Source organism: Nesoenas mayeri (assembly GCF_963082525.1).
Source record: "Nesoenas mayeri genome assembly, chromosome: 3".
Taxonomy (NCBI): Eukaryota; Metazoa; Chordata; class Aves; order Columbiformes; family Columbidae; genus Nesoenas; species Nesoenas mayeri.
In genome coordinates, this window is record NC_137544.1 from 110345023 (window position 1) to 110364342 (window position 19320).

The 19320-nt window shown below is 42.0% G+C and overlaps 1 protein-coding gene across 1 annotated transcript in view; it reads right to left on the reverse strand.

The window, feature by feature from the left end:
- LOC308038900 (tau-tubulin kinase 1-like) overlaps positions 1 to 18660 on the reverse strand; it is a gene marked incomplete at its 3' end in the record, with an annotated part of 98616 nt that extends 79956 nt beyond the window's left edge. The window contains exons 1-2 of the mRNA XM_080341837.1: positions 18577 to 18660; positions 10975 to 11122 (exon numbers count right to left, since the gene is read on the reverse strand). Of these exons, the coding sequence (XP_080197963.1) occupies positions 10975 to 11122; positions 18577 to 18645 (217 nt within the window). The 5' untranslated portion in view covers positions 18646 to 18660. The remainder of the gene's footprint in view (positions 1 to 10974; positions 11123 to 18576) is intronic.
- Between the last annotated feature and the right edge of the window lie 660 nt (positions 18661 to 19320).

Here is a 19320-nt window from a genome sequence, read left to right on the forward strand (position 1 = left end):
CCCTCATTGGAAAAAATTTCTTCCTCATGTCTAGCCTGAATCTCCCTTCTTATAATCTTAAAACCTCTTGTCCTATCACTCCAGGCCCTGCTAAAAAGTCTGTCCTCATCTTTCTTACAGGCCCCTTTTAAGTACTGAAAGGCTGCAATAAAGCCTCCCTGGCACCTTCTCCAGACTGAACAATCCCAACTCTCAGTCTGCCTTCGGAGTAGAGGTATTGTGGAATAATTACTGAGGGAGCAAATTACTGAAAATAATTATCAAAGGTACACTTATTGAGAATAAATTTATATCCACATCCTCAGCCCATAAGTCAGCTGCTCAGCATGTAAGGAATCTGTTCTGTGATGCTTTCCCACCCCACCTAGCTTGAATCCTTAGATGCTCACACACACGGGGAAGCTCAGTGTGCTGGCACCAAGGAGAATGGAGGATGGAGCATTGTGGAGATACCACAGCCAGGCTCTGTGTAGGAGGCAGGTAGAGGAACTAGATGGTACTGAGCACATAGTTGCTGTCAAGTAAAAGATAATATTCCATTCCATCCAAAATGCTAGTTGCTGAGCTAGCAGTTGTGGAGAAATTTGTCCTGTGGATGAACTTTGCTCCCTATAATCTGATTATAATACCAAAACACACCTCCATCCCAAAAGATACCTACCTCCACCCTTGCTTGAACATGCTCTCTGAATTCTTTTAAGTCTATACCTTTAAAATCGAGGTGAGAGAATTTTACACCAGTTAATAACAAAGGTTTGTATGACTAGAGTCACTCAAGCTCCACATAAACGTAGAAAATAGTATAAAAGACCCTAACAATAGGGGAAAGTTAGGGAAGACATCATCACTGAGAAGTCAAGGAGACAGTATCGCAGACTTCTGGGATCAGTCAACAGTCTGAACCTATCTTTCCCTGCAGAGGGACACCTTTGGGTAAGATTTGCACACTTGGTTATAGCAAGTGCTTTCCCGGGAGATTCAGACTTGTATTTGTTAGCACATCCGTAGCACTATATAGCCATCCTAGAATACATACATTTGGTACTAGAGTGTATTTTTTACAGATAGTGCATTTTATCACTGGCAATTTAAAGTAACTTGTACCTGTTATTTTAATAAACGTCATTATCTGTGGATCTAGTCATGTGAACCTCTCATTGGATGTGTTCAGACTTATAGTATATTTTATACTATATGTGAATCTGTGCAAGTGTGTAAATTCAATGACCATGACCCGACCCTGCATTATTGATGAATCCTTAAATGTGTGAAGCCAACATAATGCCAGACTGGCTGTTAAGCATGATCGGACCTATGGTGTGGGCTTGAGATTATTTTGGTTTAATTGGGCAGCACTCAGAAGTTTAGCTGAGCCACCCCCAGGTGCCAGTGACATACTGAGGACAAACTAGAATGCAAGGGGGTTTCATTTCTGCCAAATTCCTTTTATTGCAACAGGTGTCCACCCCTCTGATCATTTTGGTGTCCTCCTCTGTACCCTCTCTAACAGGTCCATGTCTTTCCTGTACTGAGGGCTCCAGAGCTGGACACAGGACTCTGGGTGGGGTCTCACCAGAGCAGAGCAGAGGGACAGAATCACCTCCCTCAATCTGCTGGACACACTCCTTTTGATGCAGCCCAAGATATGATTTGCCTTCTGGGCTGCAAGCTCACATTGGTTCGTGTCCAATCTTTCATCCACCAGTACCCCAAGTCCTTTTCCACAGGGCTGCTCTCAATCCCTTCATCCTCCAGCCTGTATTGATATTAGGGATTGTCCTAACTCAGGTGCAGGGCCTTGCATGTGGCCTTGTTGAACCTCATGAGCTTCCCATGGCCCCACTTCTTGAGCTTGTCCAGGTCCCTCTGGATAGCATCCTGTCCCTCAGGCATGTCAACTGCACCACTCAGCTTGGTGTCATACAAAAACTTGCTGAGGGTGCACTCAATCCCACTGTCTATATAATAGATGAAGATATTAAACAGTACTGGTCCCAATACAGACCCCCGAGGGACATCACTTGTTACGGGAGTCCATCCAGACATTGAGACATTGACCACTACCCTCTGGATGCAACCATCCAGCCAGTTCCTCATCCACCGAACAGTCCACTCATCGAATCCATATCTCTCTAATTTAGAGAGAAAGATGTTGTGGGGGACCACGTCAAAGGCTTTACCAAAGTCCAGATAGATTATATCTGTAGCACTTCCTTTGTTCACTGATGTAGATACTCCATCATAGAAGGCCACTAGGCTGGTCAGGCAGGACTTGCCCTTGGTGAAGCCATGCTGCCTGTCTCGAATCACCTCCCTTTCTTCCCTGTGCCTTAGCATGGGTTCTAGGAGGATCTGTTCCATGATGTTCCCAGGCAGAGATATGAGGCAGACAGGTCAGTAGTTCCTAGAATCCTCCTTTCTATCCTTTTTAAAAATTGGAGCAATGTTTCCCTTTTTCCAGTTCACCAGGGACTGCACCTGACTGCCATGACTTCCCAAATATCATGGAGAGTGGCCTGGCAACTACATCAGCCAGTTCCCTCAGGAATCTTTTCAGGTCCCATAGATTTATGTTTGTTCAGGTTCCTCCGGTCATCACAAACCTGATCTTCACTTATAGTGGGAGGGATGTTGCTCCCCTAGTCGCTCTCTTGCAATACATCCACTTGAGAGGTGTGGGAAGAGAGCTTGCCACTGAAGACCGAAGCAAAAAAGTTGAGTAGCTCAGCTTTCTCCTCATCCATTGTTACAGGTTTGCCAGTCTTGTTCATCGGGAGGGTTGCACTTTCTTTGAACTTCCTATTCTGATTTACATACCTGTAGAAGCCCATCTTGATATTCTTTGCATCCCTTGCCAAGTTCAGCTCCAGCTGTGCCTTGGCCTTCCTGACCCCATCTCTGCAAAACCAGGCAGTGTCCCTATACTCTTCCCAGGCTACCTGTCCCTGCTTCTACTGCCTGTGCCTTTTTGCCCTCTAGTTTGACTAGCAGGTCCCAACTCAGTCATGCCAGCCTCTTGCCTTCCTTACCCAACTTCTTACACCTGGGGATCAAGAGCTCTTGTGCTCTGTGGAAAGCATCCTTAAAGATCTGCCAGTTCTGTTCTGCTCCCTTATCCCTGAGGGCAGTTTCCCAGGGGCGTCCTGCTGACTAACTTCCTGAAGAGCTGGAAGTTGGCTTTCCTAAAATCCAGGGTCCTGACACTATTCTTTGCCTGACTCACATCCCTCAGGACTGTGAACTCCATGAGCGCAAGATCACTGCAACCCAGGCTGCCTCCAATCTTGACATCGCCTATTAGCTCACTTGCATTGGTGGCCATCAGGTCCAGTATTGCATCCCCCCTGGAAGGGCTGTCTATTACCTAGCTTAGGAAATTATCCTCAATGCACTCCAGGAGTCTAGAGCTTGCCATGCTACTTTTCCAGCAGATGTTGGGGTGATTGAAGTGCCCCAGCAGCACAAGAGCCTGTGAGTGCAATGCCTCCTGTAGCTGGAGTAAGAAGGCTTCATCAATAGTCTCTCCCTGATCTGGCAGCCTGTAGTAGACTCCAACCACAAGGTTTCTTTTGTTTCCCCAGTGTCTGATTCATACCCATAAGCTTTCAACCTGCTTGAGGCTGTTCTTCAGAGGCAGCTCTTCACAGTCTATCCATCTCTTCATGTAGAGGGCAGCACCTCCACCTTTGCTTCCTTGCCTGCCCCTTTCTGATTAGCCTGTAGCCATCCATTGCCACACTCCAGTCACAGTATCCGTCCCACCAAGCTTCAGTAATGGCCACTAGGTCATAGCTTACTAGCAGCATGGTGGTTTCCAACTCCAAGATGAGCAACTGATAATAACTGCCCATAAAGGGCAAGGCAGCACAGCAAAGGAGTAAGAATTCAACACAGCCTCAAAATAAGTGTGTTTTAAATCCTCCTTCATTCATTCCATGTCCTTCCCCCATCCCATGACGCCATGGTTGACACAAAAAATATGTGGCCCAAATGCCACTTAATTCAAGCACCCATATAACTCTTCCACATACTGAAATGCAGCGCTGGGCGCAGAGGCTACAGCTATATCAAGTGTATGAATCTGCCACCCTGTGATAGCCTAAAAACCTGCCAAGGGTAATGTACCCTGATTTCCAGCCTTTACAGATAGGTTGGTTACACCAATCTAGCAAAATACTGTAGAAACACATAAAACATGTCTACAAAAGTAACAGAAACTGAATCACTGAGAGTTAAGGCACGACTTTATCATGAAAAAACTCGCATATAAAAATAGAAAATACTATGACTGGCAAATGAAAAAAGACCAAGCAAGATCTCTTATCCTCTGTTATTTTATTAGGAAACCCTTACACGTCCAACCCCCGGCAGTAAATGGGGAATAAGCAACACAGACCTGCTTCGTTATCTGCTGTAATAAAATCAGGTACTCAAAAACTACAAAACCTGTGACCAGGCTGCATCTTGAACAACTACTCAATATGCAAAAGATCTCTGCACTGCAGAATAAAACTAATCAGAGTCCTACGCAATGAGATGGGTTACGCATAAAAGAAGGCATCTAAAAAGAAAATGACACATTGAAGAGAGTTCAGGAATGACTGGCTGATGAGTGAGGTCAAAAGCAAGTACATGGGGCCTCATTGCCTCACAGTAGGGCAAAATTGCCCCCATGAATGAACAGAAAACGGTGCTCAGCACCAGAATAATCCGGCCATTTTAACTGCCAATCTGACTGTTAGGCTGCTCCAAGGAGAATCCCAGCAAAGGAAACTGAATGCCGTGCCTACATACTTATTTTGGGGAACCTGTGGACCGGGAGTCATCTGAAGTGCATGCCTCATGAGAGATCCTTTTGCACCATCCTACTCTCACAAGCTCTCAGAATGCTCCCAGAGAGATGTATCAAGAAGTGGGTAAGGACAGGGAGGAAACTTCTGAATTCAAACAATGTGCTGCTGGGCCGCAGATAGCCCCAGTTAAGCATCTAGAGCAGACACAGTGCCTGGTTTGGCATGTAAAGGTGGTTTCCACAACCCTCTCTGTAGCAGTGCAAAAGTTAGAGGAAATAATCCACTGGATATAATCAGGGATACTGGTTTACTATTTCTGCAATTAAGGTTGATGTTGGAACAGCAGACTAACACTGAGATAGTGCAAGCCAAGCACCTCAAGAGCTGTGCAAGAGCTGTTCTAATAGAGGTATTGTGTGCAGAGTCCACATAATACTTCACAGATGATCCCTTGCCACCTGAACATTGCTCCAAAGCAAATCCAGGGCAGGAAAAATGTCACAGAGGGAGCAGGCAGGTTTCTGTCTGTCTGTATTCCAAAGGATTAGAAAAGCATTGAAGATAAAGAAAAAACATCTGCTCTTCTAGAAGCAATAGGACTCTTTCTTCCATGCGTTCAATGACAGGAAATCATCTCATTTTTTCTATCCATGACTCCAAAGATCAGGGGTCTCAGAGTCCAGGTTTATAATAGCAATGAGGTTTTAAAGCAAGCTCCCATACCGCCTTAAATCATCACAATTACTCTGTGTCAGTGTTGTTCACAGAGTCACTTCAGGCCATGTAAACATTTCTGAGCAAACAGACCCAGAAGCTCCATTCCAGACGCACACCAAATCATCCCCAAATCCTAAAGGAGGCAGTCCAAACCAACAACTGCTTCCTCAGACAGGGGGATGAGATTAAAACCAACCCAAAGCAAAATCCTCAGAACACATGCTGTTTATAGTTTAAAATCCCCAAGTCATAAGTGCTGGAGATGTATAGGCCTGAGCAACTGCTTCTATCCACTGATCTGCTGGTATCATACTGCTCACTAATATACACATACCTTATGACAGTAAAACACAGAAAACTCAGCAAAGGTTCTTCTTGCTCTCTGGGTAAGCAAGTTGCTAATTCACTTAGCGATATAGATCTTATTTCCATTTCTTTTTTAATGTATGTAGTCAAAAGCAAAAAACTTGCAGATGCAACTAAACCAGAAACCTTCTGTGCTGGAGATAATTTGTATCTGCAAGAAGTATTTTGCCAATGTACCTTAGGCTTGGTTTCAAAATGCTTGACTGCAAAGTAGAAAAGCCCAATAGGTTAAAATTATATGCAAACGGTACAATCATATAAAAGTATCTCACTTAAAGATAACTTTACAGTAGTGATTAAGGTAATAAAATGAGGGCTTGGCACTAAAATAGTGTTCTTCTGACAGGAAGCTGTGTTCCTGCAGAAGTTCCCTTTGCAGATGTGCCAAACTATCTCTGAAACAGTTTCTGAATGTTATAGGTAAGATTTTAATACTGACTAGGGTAATTCTCTATTAGCTGTCTATAAAATATTTTTTCTTATCTTTTTTCATACTACTACTTTGATTTATTATCCCTATACTTACCAACTACATACACACATTTCTTATTTCTGTTCACCATGAATTTTTCATATAATTTCCACATTGTTACTTATTGCACATTTTAGAAATAAATATGTATATAAAAATCTATTACTGCAAAAGTCTACTCTTTCGTGCAGTTCCTTGGACTCTCCATGACACCGAGGAGCTGGGAACTGCACAGCAGCCTTCTTCAAGGAAGGAAAATTTTCTGATCCTTCAGGTAAACTTAGTGCTGCTTACTCCTTCATCCACAGAAGGAAGAGATAAGTCAGCGATAATCAAGCACAACAGAGGTGGTGAGAAACTCCTGTAGTCAGGCCAAAAGGGTTGCTCAGGCTGATGTTGATAAACAGCAGATGTCACCTACAGCAGACAGTGGGTAAACACACGGTACAATCTCAAATAAAAGAGAGATCCATGGTTGTATGCTGTAGTGTCCACTGGTTCTACAACACGGTATGGTTGCCTGAATGCCATAATGTGGAGAACATTTGAAAAGAAAGACTGGTTTTCAAAGGGCAACTCCTCATGGAAGAGGCCTGGCATCATGGAGGATCCCATCTGCTTGTGCTGCAATGATGATACAGGTAAAATCAGGCCTCCTTGAGCAGCAAGGATTGTAATACATGTTGCAATACTGAGATTAGCATTCCTAATGGTACCAAAAAGAGAATGCAATTTCACTGTTCCCCAGGCAAGCTTACCAACACTGAGAAAACGGCTTTGGTTCAACAGTGCCAAAGCCCTGCCAGAAGTGGGGAGCAACAGGACAATGTAAGCCAAACAGTGCGTGAGGAAGATGAAAAACCCCTGTTATCTTGCAGTGCTGTGGTTAGAATTCACCAGATAGAGTAACGCCACACAGAAAGTCCTGAGTCCTGCAAGCCCAACTTGAACAAGGAAATACTCTACAGCAACTCCATGGGACCAAGAGGTTTTGCTTTTCACTAAAATAGTCCAGGGACAGCAAGGAAATGAAAGAAATTTTGCTGGAAACTTTTTGGGTAAACGCCCAACAACAGGACAACCAAGAGCTTCAGCTTATCGCCTGCTTGAGCAAGAAAATCTGTAAGCTGACTTCTCAATTGTATTTCACCCAAAGGTGAAAAAGGCACCATTGCTCGTGCTTCCCACCGCCAAGACAGTAAAAAGATTTGGAAGACTGGTCAGAAGATGATCTATGATCCTTGCAAGTCAGAAAGAACTTTCCCTTTGGCAACTACATTAATATTTAAACAGACAAAAAAAACCCCACTACAGCTAAAAAAATCAAATCAATTAAGAGCAGAACAGAATGACTCTGCAGGGCAGCTGATACTGAAGAAGGTATAGGGACTCTCTAGAAGAGTCATTAACTGATTAGTTCCCCAGTTGTTCTGTGTGAACTGCCAGTGCAGTAAAGCACATTGTGAGGGACCTGCAGCTGTGTTCCTTATATGGCGTTTCCAGAAAGTGTCCCAGAAAGTCTGACTATTGGCACCAGCCTGCAGTCCAAACTGATCAGGATCTACTGCACTGAGAGGTCAGGCTGCACGTAAATCACATCCTGACATAGGGGCTGCAGTATGGGCTAATGGCCAGCCTTCTCTATCCCAAACTCTGTGAAACTCTAGCAAATTGCAAGATCCTGATCACAAGTTCTGAAAAGAACAGCAGCTCACCAGTCCTTTAATGTTGGTGTGATACCTAAATAGAAAACAATAAACCTGCACTATTTAAGAGGGACTGCAATGTTGAATTCTACCAGAAAAGTACAGAGGAATTTTAGACAATATTGTTCTGTTTCTTTTCACCTGGAAAACCATTAACTGACTGTATCACCTATGGTAATACTACCAGCTTTCTACATCTACCAGCTGTTGGGATAACGTCAGCATCTCCATTTCTGAAATGCTTCCCACCTCTTCACAACAGCTCACAGTGAAAACATACACAATACATGATTCCAAACTCTCTCAACCTTATTTCTCACTTTAACTTTATCATTTAATCCAGTAAGGCATTTGGGGCTTAACCTTGAAGCAAAAAGTTAAATTCTACACAGAACAGATTGATTTGTAAAAATATGGCTAAATAATTTGTCATTCTTAAATGCAGAATAGCTGATGGATAGCCAGTTCTGCTTCTTCTGACTTTTCTGCCCCTTAATATTTGGTAACTGCTTTGCCAAGGGACTTTCCTAATTCCACACACCACCACTCCCTCTCCCCAGTTACCAGGAACATGCTGTGTTCAACTGTGGGTGATTTTTCAAGCATTTGCTATTTTCAGCTATTTTCCAGAAATAAACACGGATGGCAAAGCATGAGTATTAGTCAAGTCTTTGCACATTTTATGGTGCTAGTTCTGATTTGGTGACTTCAGGTTTTGCTTTTCAAGCATTACCTGCCCTGGAGGTAACACATATTGACAATAGCCAACATGGTCACATAATCTCTTGGTATTCTAATGATCTACCATTCTACACATTCACACCCTCACTCAGTTTAGAGCAGTTCCAAGTGTACAACCAAATGCAAAAAATCTAAATCTCTGTCTTGCTTGCCCTCACTATATTACTTTCAGACCTCAGCCACCTGCTCTGCTGTTGTCTGGGAGCTGGATATCCAGGCCTTTCACAGATCAACAGCAAGTTTTCTCCTAATGACCTGGGTCGATTTCTCCTTTGTTTTGATTGTCTTTACACAGCTCAGCCACATCTACTACAACACAATGTATTCAAAAAAGGCCTCATCAGTCCTCCTCTTAGAGGAGGTGAACTGTGGAAAACTATTTGACCTTCAAAAATAATACACTGAGTTTCACCTAGAGGTGATCTGTCACAGACATTGAGTAATCCCTATTTCACAAGATCTGCAACAGTCTCACCCTCTAATTCAATAGTATCTCTGGAAATTTTGTGCAAGGGCCGAAGTATAGACATGGACAATAGGGACACTATCTCTGAAGCATGAGCCCTGGTGATATGGATACTACTCACTGCTTCATGGGAAGGTGTTTCCTCAGCCCAAGATGGAATCCTGCAAAAAGGAACACACATGCCTTCAAAGGCCTATTACACTAGAACACGTAAACTGTTTCTGTCAATAACTGGTCATATCTTCACAAGGTAAACCATGCACAATGCTCTTCAGCAAACAGCAGATGCCTTAAAGGCAGATTTGGAAATTCCTTGTTTATATCCTCTCTTAGCAATTACTTTTTAGTAGAAGCCCCTTCACTGTTCCTTCAGCTAGGAACAACTGCAGCAAGAATGCTCTCTTGCACCGTTTGGTGTTAAACTCTATCTCATCAGCATTGTAAAAGCCTTTGGGATACTGGCTGGCTTCTTTCACCCTATTCTGCTATTTCAGTCTTGATAATGACTGTCACTTTAAAGATCAGCACAGGAAGTTTAAATTTTTAGCCTTATTTATAGTTTCATCTGAGCAAACAGAAACCAGCACCCTAAGTAAGGCAAGTGCCCATTTAGTGCAGTTTCTTAAGTGGAGGCAGGGTTGGACATGAGTCTAGGAAGGCTCCGATTTTGCTGTTTCCTGTTGGAGCGAATAAAGGACCCTGCACTCCGATTCAATGTGAATCACACTAGAGCCATTTATTATAGAAACAAGCCTCCTTATATATGCAACTATTCTCTGATCACGCGTGCATGCTCAAATCATGCATTCACTGATTGGCTATCATCTATGTTCACGAGCTGTCCATGTGCTGGAGTCTCACTGCTGATAGGTCCATTGATTTATGTCATGTTGAGGCCTTGTTATTGTAGAATTGCTTCTCTCCCACGGCAGGTCCTGTTTTCAGCTTTTGAGTTGGCCTTGAAATTCCTTTGGGCCTGGATTGCTCAATAACAAATCTCCATCTAACAGAAACCCCTCCACAGTTTCCCAATCCATTTGAAACCTGCTTACAAGCTTTGCCAGGTTCACCTGTAGAAATTGATGGTCCCAGGGCTGACTTCTACACCCAAACCAATAAAAAGCTGTATTAGTGAATATTAAGAATAGGCCTATCATTTAAATTAATACAATTCAAAACCACCACTCTCAAAACTAAAATTACTTCACACTTTACCTGCAGGACAGTCAGCTACACTAAAAATTAACCAATTGCCAGTTTCCCTATACTTCATGTTATCCACTTTTTGCACTCATCTACTAGTCCGTCACTGATTTTACTTGGAGACTGTCATGCTTACAGTACTATTGTCACGAATATCATCCCAGTCCTCTAGGAGGCAATCAGCTAACTTCATTTCTTAGTTGGCATTGCTTGCTCTGTTCCTTATTATCTCATCAGTACCACTAGACTGCACAGACCAGTGTACCAATAGTTCAGTTTAAATTTCCTCATTGTTCTTAGAACCCAGTGTACAAAAATAGTCCTTGTAATTGGAACTCACTTGAGCAGGATGCTTTGCAGAATGTAATAACTTGCAAGCTGAATGACTTAATGTAACATCACATATAGATGGCAGCTGAAGAGAAAATTACAAAAACAATTGCAACTTCAGATTCTAATTGTTAACAGGCACAGTGACCTTTAGCACTTTCAAAGAGCTTTCTGTCTTACCTTGCAGCTTTTTCAGGACAGCCACTTCCATCTTGAGAACTTGCTTGGGCTGCTGGGCTGATTCCACCTTCAAGGCCACATTCTCCCGGGTGAGCAGATCCATCGCCTCATAGATCTCCCCAAAGCCACCACCACCAATCTTCTTCAACTAGGAAAGTAGAAAGAGGTTTGGTACAATGTACAAGAGAGACAACATCAAATTCACTCTCACAGAGCCAGGCACTAGCTTCTTTCCTACACAGAGAGAACAAACTCAGCGTCCAATATGTGCTCTGCCTGAATCCCTTCACTGCACAGTTAGGCAAAAGTCCAGCTACCCACTTAACTGTGCTATGTATAAATTTCTCTGCTGTAACAACAAAGAACAAGCCTTGCAAGTGATGGTACGTTATACATTTAAAAGCAAATGATAACACCTATTACCTTAGCAGTGTTCTTGCCAAAATTCAAGGAAATAGTCTCCCTTCAAGGAGATAGTAGAACCATTATCCAGACCATGGTAGATAAAAACTGGAATTCACTCTCAACAAACACATCTCTGTAGTAAAACACAACCACGGCAGTTGGAACTAAAGTCTTCAAGCAGTAAATTAAATGATGTTTTAATTTCATTCACAGGATTTTAAATAGAGAACAAAACATCCACTGGAATATTTTACAACATGCTTGGACCTGCTCTGGTAGTGAGGTTACTTCATGGTCACATTTCAGAGAACTACCAAGTGCATTACCTCATGACAGTTACGTACAAGCAACAAGTACAGCTCCATCATTCCTCTTTCTCTCTTTCACTCTTTGTTTTTTTTCTTTTTAATTTTAAAGCGCACCAAATTATGTTTTTTGTGTCTCTGAGCAAAATTAAAGCCTATTTCACAATAGAAGGATATCACTACTTGGAAATAAAAACAATTTCACCTGACATAAGCTCAAAGCTAAAGATGTCTAAGTTTCAGAATATCTGATATGCACCTACTAGAGACAGATCATCTGCCTGTTCTAGAGTAGCCACCCACTCAAGAAAGTAAGCTGTGATCCTCTGCCTTTCCTGGAAGGTGATTCCTTCATTCTCCTTCTGCTGTGACTTGACAGCATATGCATATGCAGTTATACATCTGCGTGTATAAGGTATAAGACAGATTCCTAACATGTTGCAAGTGTCAATGTCTATACCAGGAAAATTCTTTTACATTTGCTTCCCTTAGGTATATTTAAAACATACTATGTTGCCCAGGAACAAATTCAGGTTTACTGCAGAGCTAGATCAGGGCTCCTTTGATCTGCTTAGCACTTGTTCATTGAAGGTCTCAGTGGGAAACAAGCAAAAGTCAACAGCAATAAATATAACACGAAATAGCTGAGATGAAGAAGAAATATAGGCCACCCAAACATCTTGCTGGGTTGCAAATTCAAGAAATGGATCTGGGGAGAAATATTGCTGAGCCAGCACAGTCACACACAATGATCTTTTTCCATTCACTGGTCTTAACAGGGACAGTTCTGAATCTGTAGGAATGTTTAGTCGTGTACAATGCACAACCTTGATCACCTTGCTTCTAGAGGTTCTCACTGAATTAGGAGTGGTTCATTTTAGGATCAATAGAATGATCAGGAGCCTGGAAAAACTAAGAACAGACTAGGACTACCTCAGAAAAAGCAAAAGAACATGTGCAGGTTTGGGAAGAAAGGTACAGGTGTTGAGACTGCTCACCTGGGAAAACAGCCAAACTGGAGGACCCGTATAAGTCAATAGAGCAACAAATGCAAGATGACATGAGATCAAGATCAGCACTTCTGCAGAATCAGAAACCTGACTTTATACAGACATTCCAGCCAACAGATGCGCCTCATTGTCTAAGAGCCCTCAATATGCCTCCACTTCCTCGCATCCTTTCTCATCTTCCTATGAAAATTATTCCCTGGTATACTTTTCCCAGCACATCAGATGGTCCTATTCGTCATCACCAGCACCGCCACGCTCCTTTCTTTTTCAGCAACACCCAGAAGCCATCAGTGACCATTTAATTTTCTTTTTTGCAGAGCAAGTTGTTATCTTGCAGCTCACGGTCACGGGCTTTCCACACAGGCATTTCCTCATTGCTTGAGTGCTCTATTGGAGTTCACTGTCTGAAGTGAACTCAGCACAGCCTCTGCTGAACACAAAGGAGAGATGGGCATATACCACTAAGAAATTAAACAAATAATGAAACTGTTAAACACAAAGTCAAGAAAGAGAAGGGAATATCTAATGAGAATCACCTAACTGGTAATCATGACTCACCATCCCATGCTAAGCTTCACTGCTCTGTGAATATTCCCACCCTGTTTCCTATGTTCCACTAGTCCATTTGCTGTGAAGACTGGGATACAGGCTGACAACATGAGCAGGTTTCATTCTACCTAAATGCATGAGCCTATGTGTGAACTGGGTGTCCAGATTTCCATTATGACTTGTAGAGTCAGGCAAACAAGTCATTTGATCAAATGCAGGTATCTATTTGGACTTGCACACAGGCAAACAAAATTTGTCAAGCTGCATCTCAGACATTATTTCAGTCCTTTCAGCACCCCACCAACAGTCACATGACCATACAGCTTATTGTAGTGCTTCTTTCATATTCTAAGAGCCTTCATGCCACATTAGGCCCTTGGAGCAAACTGTTACTGAAAAACCACTCTACTTCACCCCTCAGTGTGGCAGTCTCCAGCTTGGAGGTTCCAGGAAATCTGCAAATTGGACTGTCCCTCAGGACTAGTGACACAAACCAGCTGTGTCCTGATGGGGAAATCCACTCCCAAAAGCCCTCCCTGGATATATCAGTAGTTACACAGGATAGAGATGGCACCTTTTAAAGACTCCTTTAGATATCCTGAAATATTTTGTATTTATCCTGAAAAGATCACAATCCTCCAGAGCCAGTTAAAACAAAATAAAACAACACAACACACAGCCTTCCCACTAAGCAGAAATCAGTACTCACAGAGGGACAGTTCAAAAAAAACCAAGGCAACGCCACCCACCCCCAACAAAAATAGCCATTTAATCTTTTATTCAGCAAGTTTATATGACACTGCTGCTCCAAACAAAGTCTGCCTTCCAAGGATATTACATAAAGACTAGATCTGCCCAGGAAAATGCTCCAGGACCAACGCACTAGTGGTTCTGTCTCAATATCAGTGGAAAGGTCAGGAACACGAACATGTGCTCTGAACCCAGAGTGAAGGACCAAATCAAGAGCCATCAGCCCAGGGTCAATGCTGTCACCCACAGGTTTCAAATGTTGACAAGGTCAAACGGTGATTACGGTGACCACCTTTATCTGCTTTAGGTAAGTTAGCAACTCCTGCAGCCCAACTCAATGGGCTACTTGATCCAGAAATAGCTAGCAGGCCTCATCTGACTTAACAATAGGTGAGGAAAAGTAGACCTACATTCACCAAACTCTCAGAGTCCACTCAGCTTGCTTAGGAGGACTGGAGTTACATTCATCTGAAGGGAAAACTAACTTTTATAAAACAGGCACGAACTGAGAAATCAATCAAGGAGAAGTCAACCAGCCACATTCTAAAGCATCTAAAGACCCAACAAAGCCCACTGAAAGGAATTCTGCACAGCATGAGACTAAAACAGGCCCCAGGACTCACAAAGCACTTTCCTTGTTTAAAGTTCCCTCTTTGAACCACAAATGGCCTTTGTGATGAAGACAAAGTGGAAAGTCCACAAAAGTTTATGGGGCTTCCAGCAAGGTTTCCACAATAAACAGGAGAATGGCATGTGTAACCAAAACTTAAGTTCAAGAACCTCAGAAACCTGGAAGAAACCAAAGTATGGATTGCATATACAAGAGTCACCACTTGTATTCAAGGCTCAGTGCAGGAGCTGCCAACTCTGTCTTGCTAATAAGTCTGATTTCTTAATCCCCATAGAAAGGATTTAGCTGAAATAAAGAGATATATCCATTAAGCCTTAACATCTATACCTAGTTCAAAGCAAGTACAAGTTATGTTTGACTCCCCTGGACAAAGCAGTTCACATCACTTAGAGCACATATGGATCAAATCACCCTTTGGGATCTCAGCAAAAGTCACATGGTTCCAGTACTGGTCCAAATTTCATCCAGTCAAAGCATCAAAAATATCTGCAAGTAAAGAGTGATGATTCAAAAGAATACTTCAAGTCCGAAAGTTTTGGTAAAAAACATAAGCACTCCCTGTCTACACCCTTCTCCAAAAAATAACAAAAATACCATTGTTGTCAGGTAGCCAAACTTTACTGACCTGAAGTGACAGGGAAATGAACTACAAACAGGCTAACGGCAGAGAACTAACATCTTCATTTGTCACAACTTTGTCAGTCAGTGTATAGGAGGAGAGGAGGAAAGGAATTCAAGGAATACATTACACTGATCTAAAATTAGAAATTGGCGCAATACTGGAAGTATGCCAGCATGAAGAACTACAAGGTTCAAGAAGATGCCCAGCCAGAGACAGTCACGATAGGAGGACAAATTACACAAAAAACCTTCTGGCAGCTGAACCCCAGCAGCACATAAATATGCCACACACTTGCTTGAGCAAGGTCCATCACTCACAGCAAAAGCTTTGGACTGTCCAGCTTGCATACTATGGGTTAGATTCAGAAAGGTCTATGATAAAGAAAAAAATGCTACTGTTGATCTTACAGCTGTCTGCTCACTTTAAGGTACAATCTCTTTTTCATCTCTCATGTGACTCTATGCTATTCACTTCCTTGAGCCAACAGAAGTATTATGTTTTTTCTAGATTATTTTGAGCCACACACAGCTCGCAATTCTGACTGGTCCCACACCAACATCAAGCACAACAAGGGGACAGCAGAGAAGGCCTGCCTAAGGAAAGTGTACTTTTGGAGGAGGAGAAATGACTGCTTAGTGAAGGCTCACAACACACAACCCAGCTAGCACAAGGCCAAATTCCCAGCTCTACTCAGAGCTAGGAATTAGAATTTCTCATTGCTATTTAGCAAGTAATGTAGTAATTGCTATTTAGCAAGTAATGTAATTTCTCAGAGCCTTCAAGTCAGGTAATGACCTCACCTCATATTGAAGACTACTGTGAGTTAACATTACAAAAGGCTATTTCTCTAGTTAAAGGTAGTTGTTGACAATATAGCTGCACATTTCTATATTTTTTAAGGCAGATTTAGCGGGTAGAGCTTCTAGCAGTCCCCAGTCAGATTTAAGCAACAATGAAATCACTGAATCCCACATTTAGTGCCTCTATCAAATTTAAAATTTGTTTGAAATGTTCCCCTATGAGCATAACTGAGCATATTTTAAACTTTATTTGGAGTTTTGGGGAATTTCAAGAATTCTGCTGTTTCCAAGAACAAAGTTACTTTGTTTAGACTGTGTTAAAAATACTCCCATCATTCACAGAAGTTTTAGCACTCCTGTCTATGAAGGAGAAACTCGAAGTTTGATAAACAGTAGGAATGGTGCAAACTGAAGCTAGGTAAAGGAGAATGGAAAAGAATGAGTATTTGCAACCATGCACCTGAAGTAACAGGTTAGCATCAGGAAGCCATCTCAATTCAGCTTTGCAAAGAGCATGTGCCAGCCTGATGAAATTGTAGGCTCTAAGGAAATTTCCATTTGTGTAGTGATGGTCAGATAAAAACTGCAAGCAGTATTTTCTGAGAAGTCCACAGGCACAAAGCATGTTTCAAGTCCTGTATGTCAGTTAACCTGCACATGTATAATGCTGCCAAAACAAGTATAAGTGCTTTAGCACAGCTCTGAAAGAGTACAGCAAGACTTTCCTTCAGCTGTGCCAGAACACTTTGGGAGCAGGATAGGGTTTGTCTCCATTTTGCTATCTAATCACAGAGAAAACTGAGATTCTCCATCTGCTATCAGGAAGTCTGCACAACGAAGAGCAGTTTGAATTGCTCAATTATAAATAGGCTGTTCAGGGACAGGCCAGACAGAAAAGTGAAGGCTGTGGAGAAAGCAGGAGCAAAGTGCAAGGATGAAGAGAGGCAAGCAATGAGAGAGTAACAAGAACAGACCAAGGTGGAACTGACAGGAGCAACAAAGAGACTTGCTGGTCTTGCTCAAGGCAACTGTAATATGTCATCTGAAGTGGACTGTTGAAAAAAACCTATCCACAGCCTGGAGTCCTGAGTCTATTTCTCAGCTCTTCACAGCCCACAGCAAAACTCATGGGGCAACTGTACCATAGCTAGTTAGCACAGAGAAACGATTTAGTGCTACTACTAGAAATAACTTATAGTTCAAACTAGCAAGGCTTCTGCTGTGAGTTTTATGATTCACACACTGCTGGTAAAGAAAGTTTAAAAATGGACACAATGTTACACATGGGATTTTTTTTTCCAGCTTTTTAAAAGCAAAGCATTTAAAGCCAGAAAACAAAAAGTCTTAGAAAACACGCACAGAATTTCAAGAAGTAGAAAGGTACATGATGCTTTCATGTGTTATATTCAAGTTTCTTTCACTGATGTGATAATATAATGCTACTTTCCTCATCATGCCAGAGACCTCACTTTATGGCTAAAGAGAAAAGCCTTACATGTAAGAGAACTTGTATCCTTTGAACAAATCTGGTGGCAATGAAACACATGTCTGGAGGATGAGATTCTCCCCTTGTCTCTACCACAGCATTCTTGCATGATTATGGTCAAGATGCTGAATTGTCTGCTCACAGGCCATCATAATTGCATGCTCATCTGTTGTGTGCCTAAGGCAAGACAGCCAGGTCCAATCTATAGAAGTGATGCCTAGATGCCCATAATGTCTAGCAGAGTTGTGCTTTAGTCATAAATATTAAGCAGTCTTCAGCTAATAGTTCTCTCTTGTATCACCTGGTAAAAGCATGAACAAATATATATATGTGAACAAACATATTATTGAGATATATATATACACAAATATAGATATATGTATATCTGACACAGATACTATAGAAATACGAAACATAAGGAGCTGAGTTTAAATGGCAAACTCATGCCATGAATTTAAATGGATAGTGAGATCTGCAGCCACACAATGAATACATAAAAGATGCAATGGCTACTAATTCAGTGTAGCCCATCCAGCTTGCACAACAGAGACAGTTGCATCACAAAGAAGTTAAACTCTGAACATGTAATGATATAATTTTTTAAAGTATCTTAATAAATTTACACAGAAGTTGTACCAACAAGCTAATTATGGAATTTCTGACTTTTGAAGTAGCTGACATTCCAACCTTAAACATTTGCTTTTACATTATTTCATTGTAATGCAATTCATTGGCACAGCTGTAATATTCTTTGCCACAGTAACTTGAAATATGAGTTTCTTACTCAAAGATGACTCAGCCTGCTGCAACAGTTCAATCCTACCTAAAAATCCTGGGCATGTTTAGTCTTCTAAAAATACCAAGAAGTCTAAAAAACACTAGAGCAATATTAACCATCTTCTTGCAGTATCTTACTAACATGTCAAACCATACCACTCCACTGTTGACTGCTGGAGCCCAGGATTAAACAGACAAGTTTCTATCCTACTACAGCAGGAGATCTGTTTGGGCCACCAAAAGAAGCACAAACCGAGAGCTACTCACCACTTTCCAGCGATCTTTGACCACATAATTGGCCGGAAGAATGTCGACCTGTTCCCCTCCTCCACTCATGTTTGTTTCGTCCTTGATGACTGCTGCTAGGCACTGCATTTGCCAGCCAGAGGGTATTTTAGTAGCTCCCAATTTAAATGAGCCATTTATCTAGGGAAAAAAAGGGGTGGGGGGAAGGAATGACAAAATTAGCACAGGTCACAGCAGAAGTACATGCTACATTTCCACAGGTTTTGCTTATGACAAAATCAGAACCAGTCTCTGAGGAAAGACGACAAACTCACCTTGCAAACACCTGAGCTCACTCCATGCATAAAACTTGGCAAACACAACCATGCTTCACGTCAGCAGCACTGACTAAAAGGGTAACAGTCACCAGCTACACCATGCAAGAGTCCAGTGCTCCTGGGCCTGAGAGCCAACCAGTCAAAGAGATTCTAATGCCAAATGCTGCAAGAGCTGTTATTGTTTTTGGGCAAAAAGGTCTTTCTTTAACAAAGCTGCTGCTACATAGGCAGTTTTTATGGCTTTCTTTGGATGACATCCAACACAAATCAGAAAGTTTTGCCAGGTATTGCATTCAATAAGCCTAAAAGCATCTGAAAAGGGAAGAAGGGCCTTTACAGAGCCAGGATCACAGACACTATCACTGTGATAAACAGCTAAGCAAAGAAGATGGGGATGGTTAGAAACGGCTCCAGCCATGTACAAATTAGTCATCCTCATAGCATACAT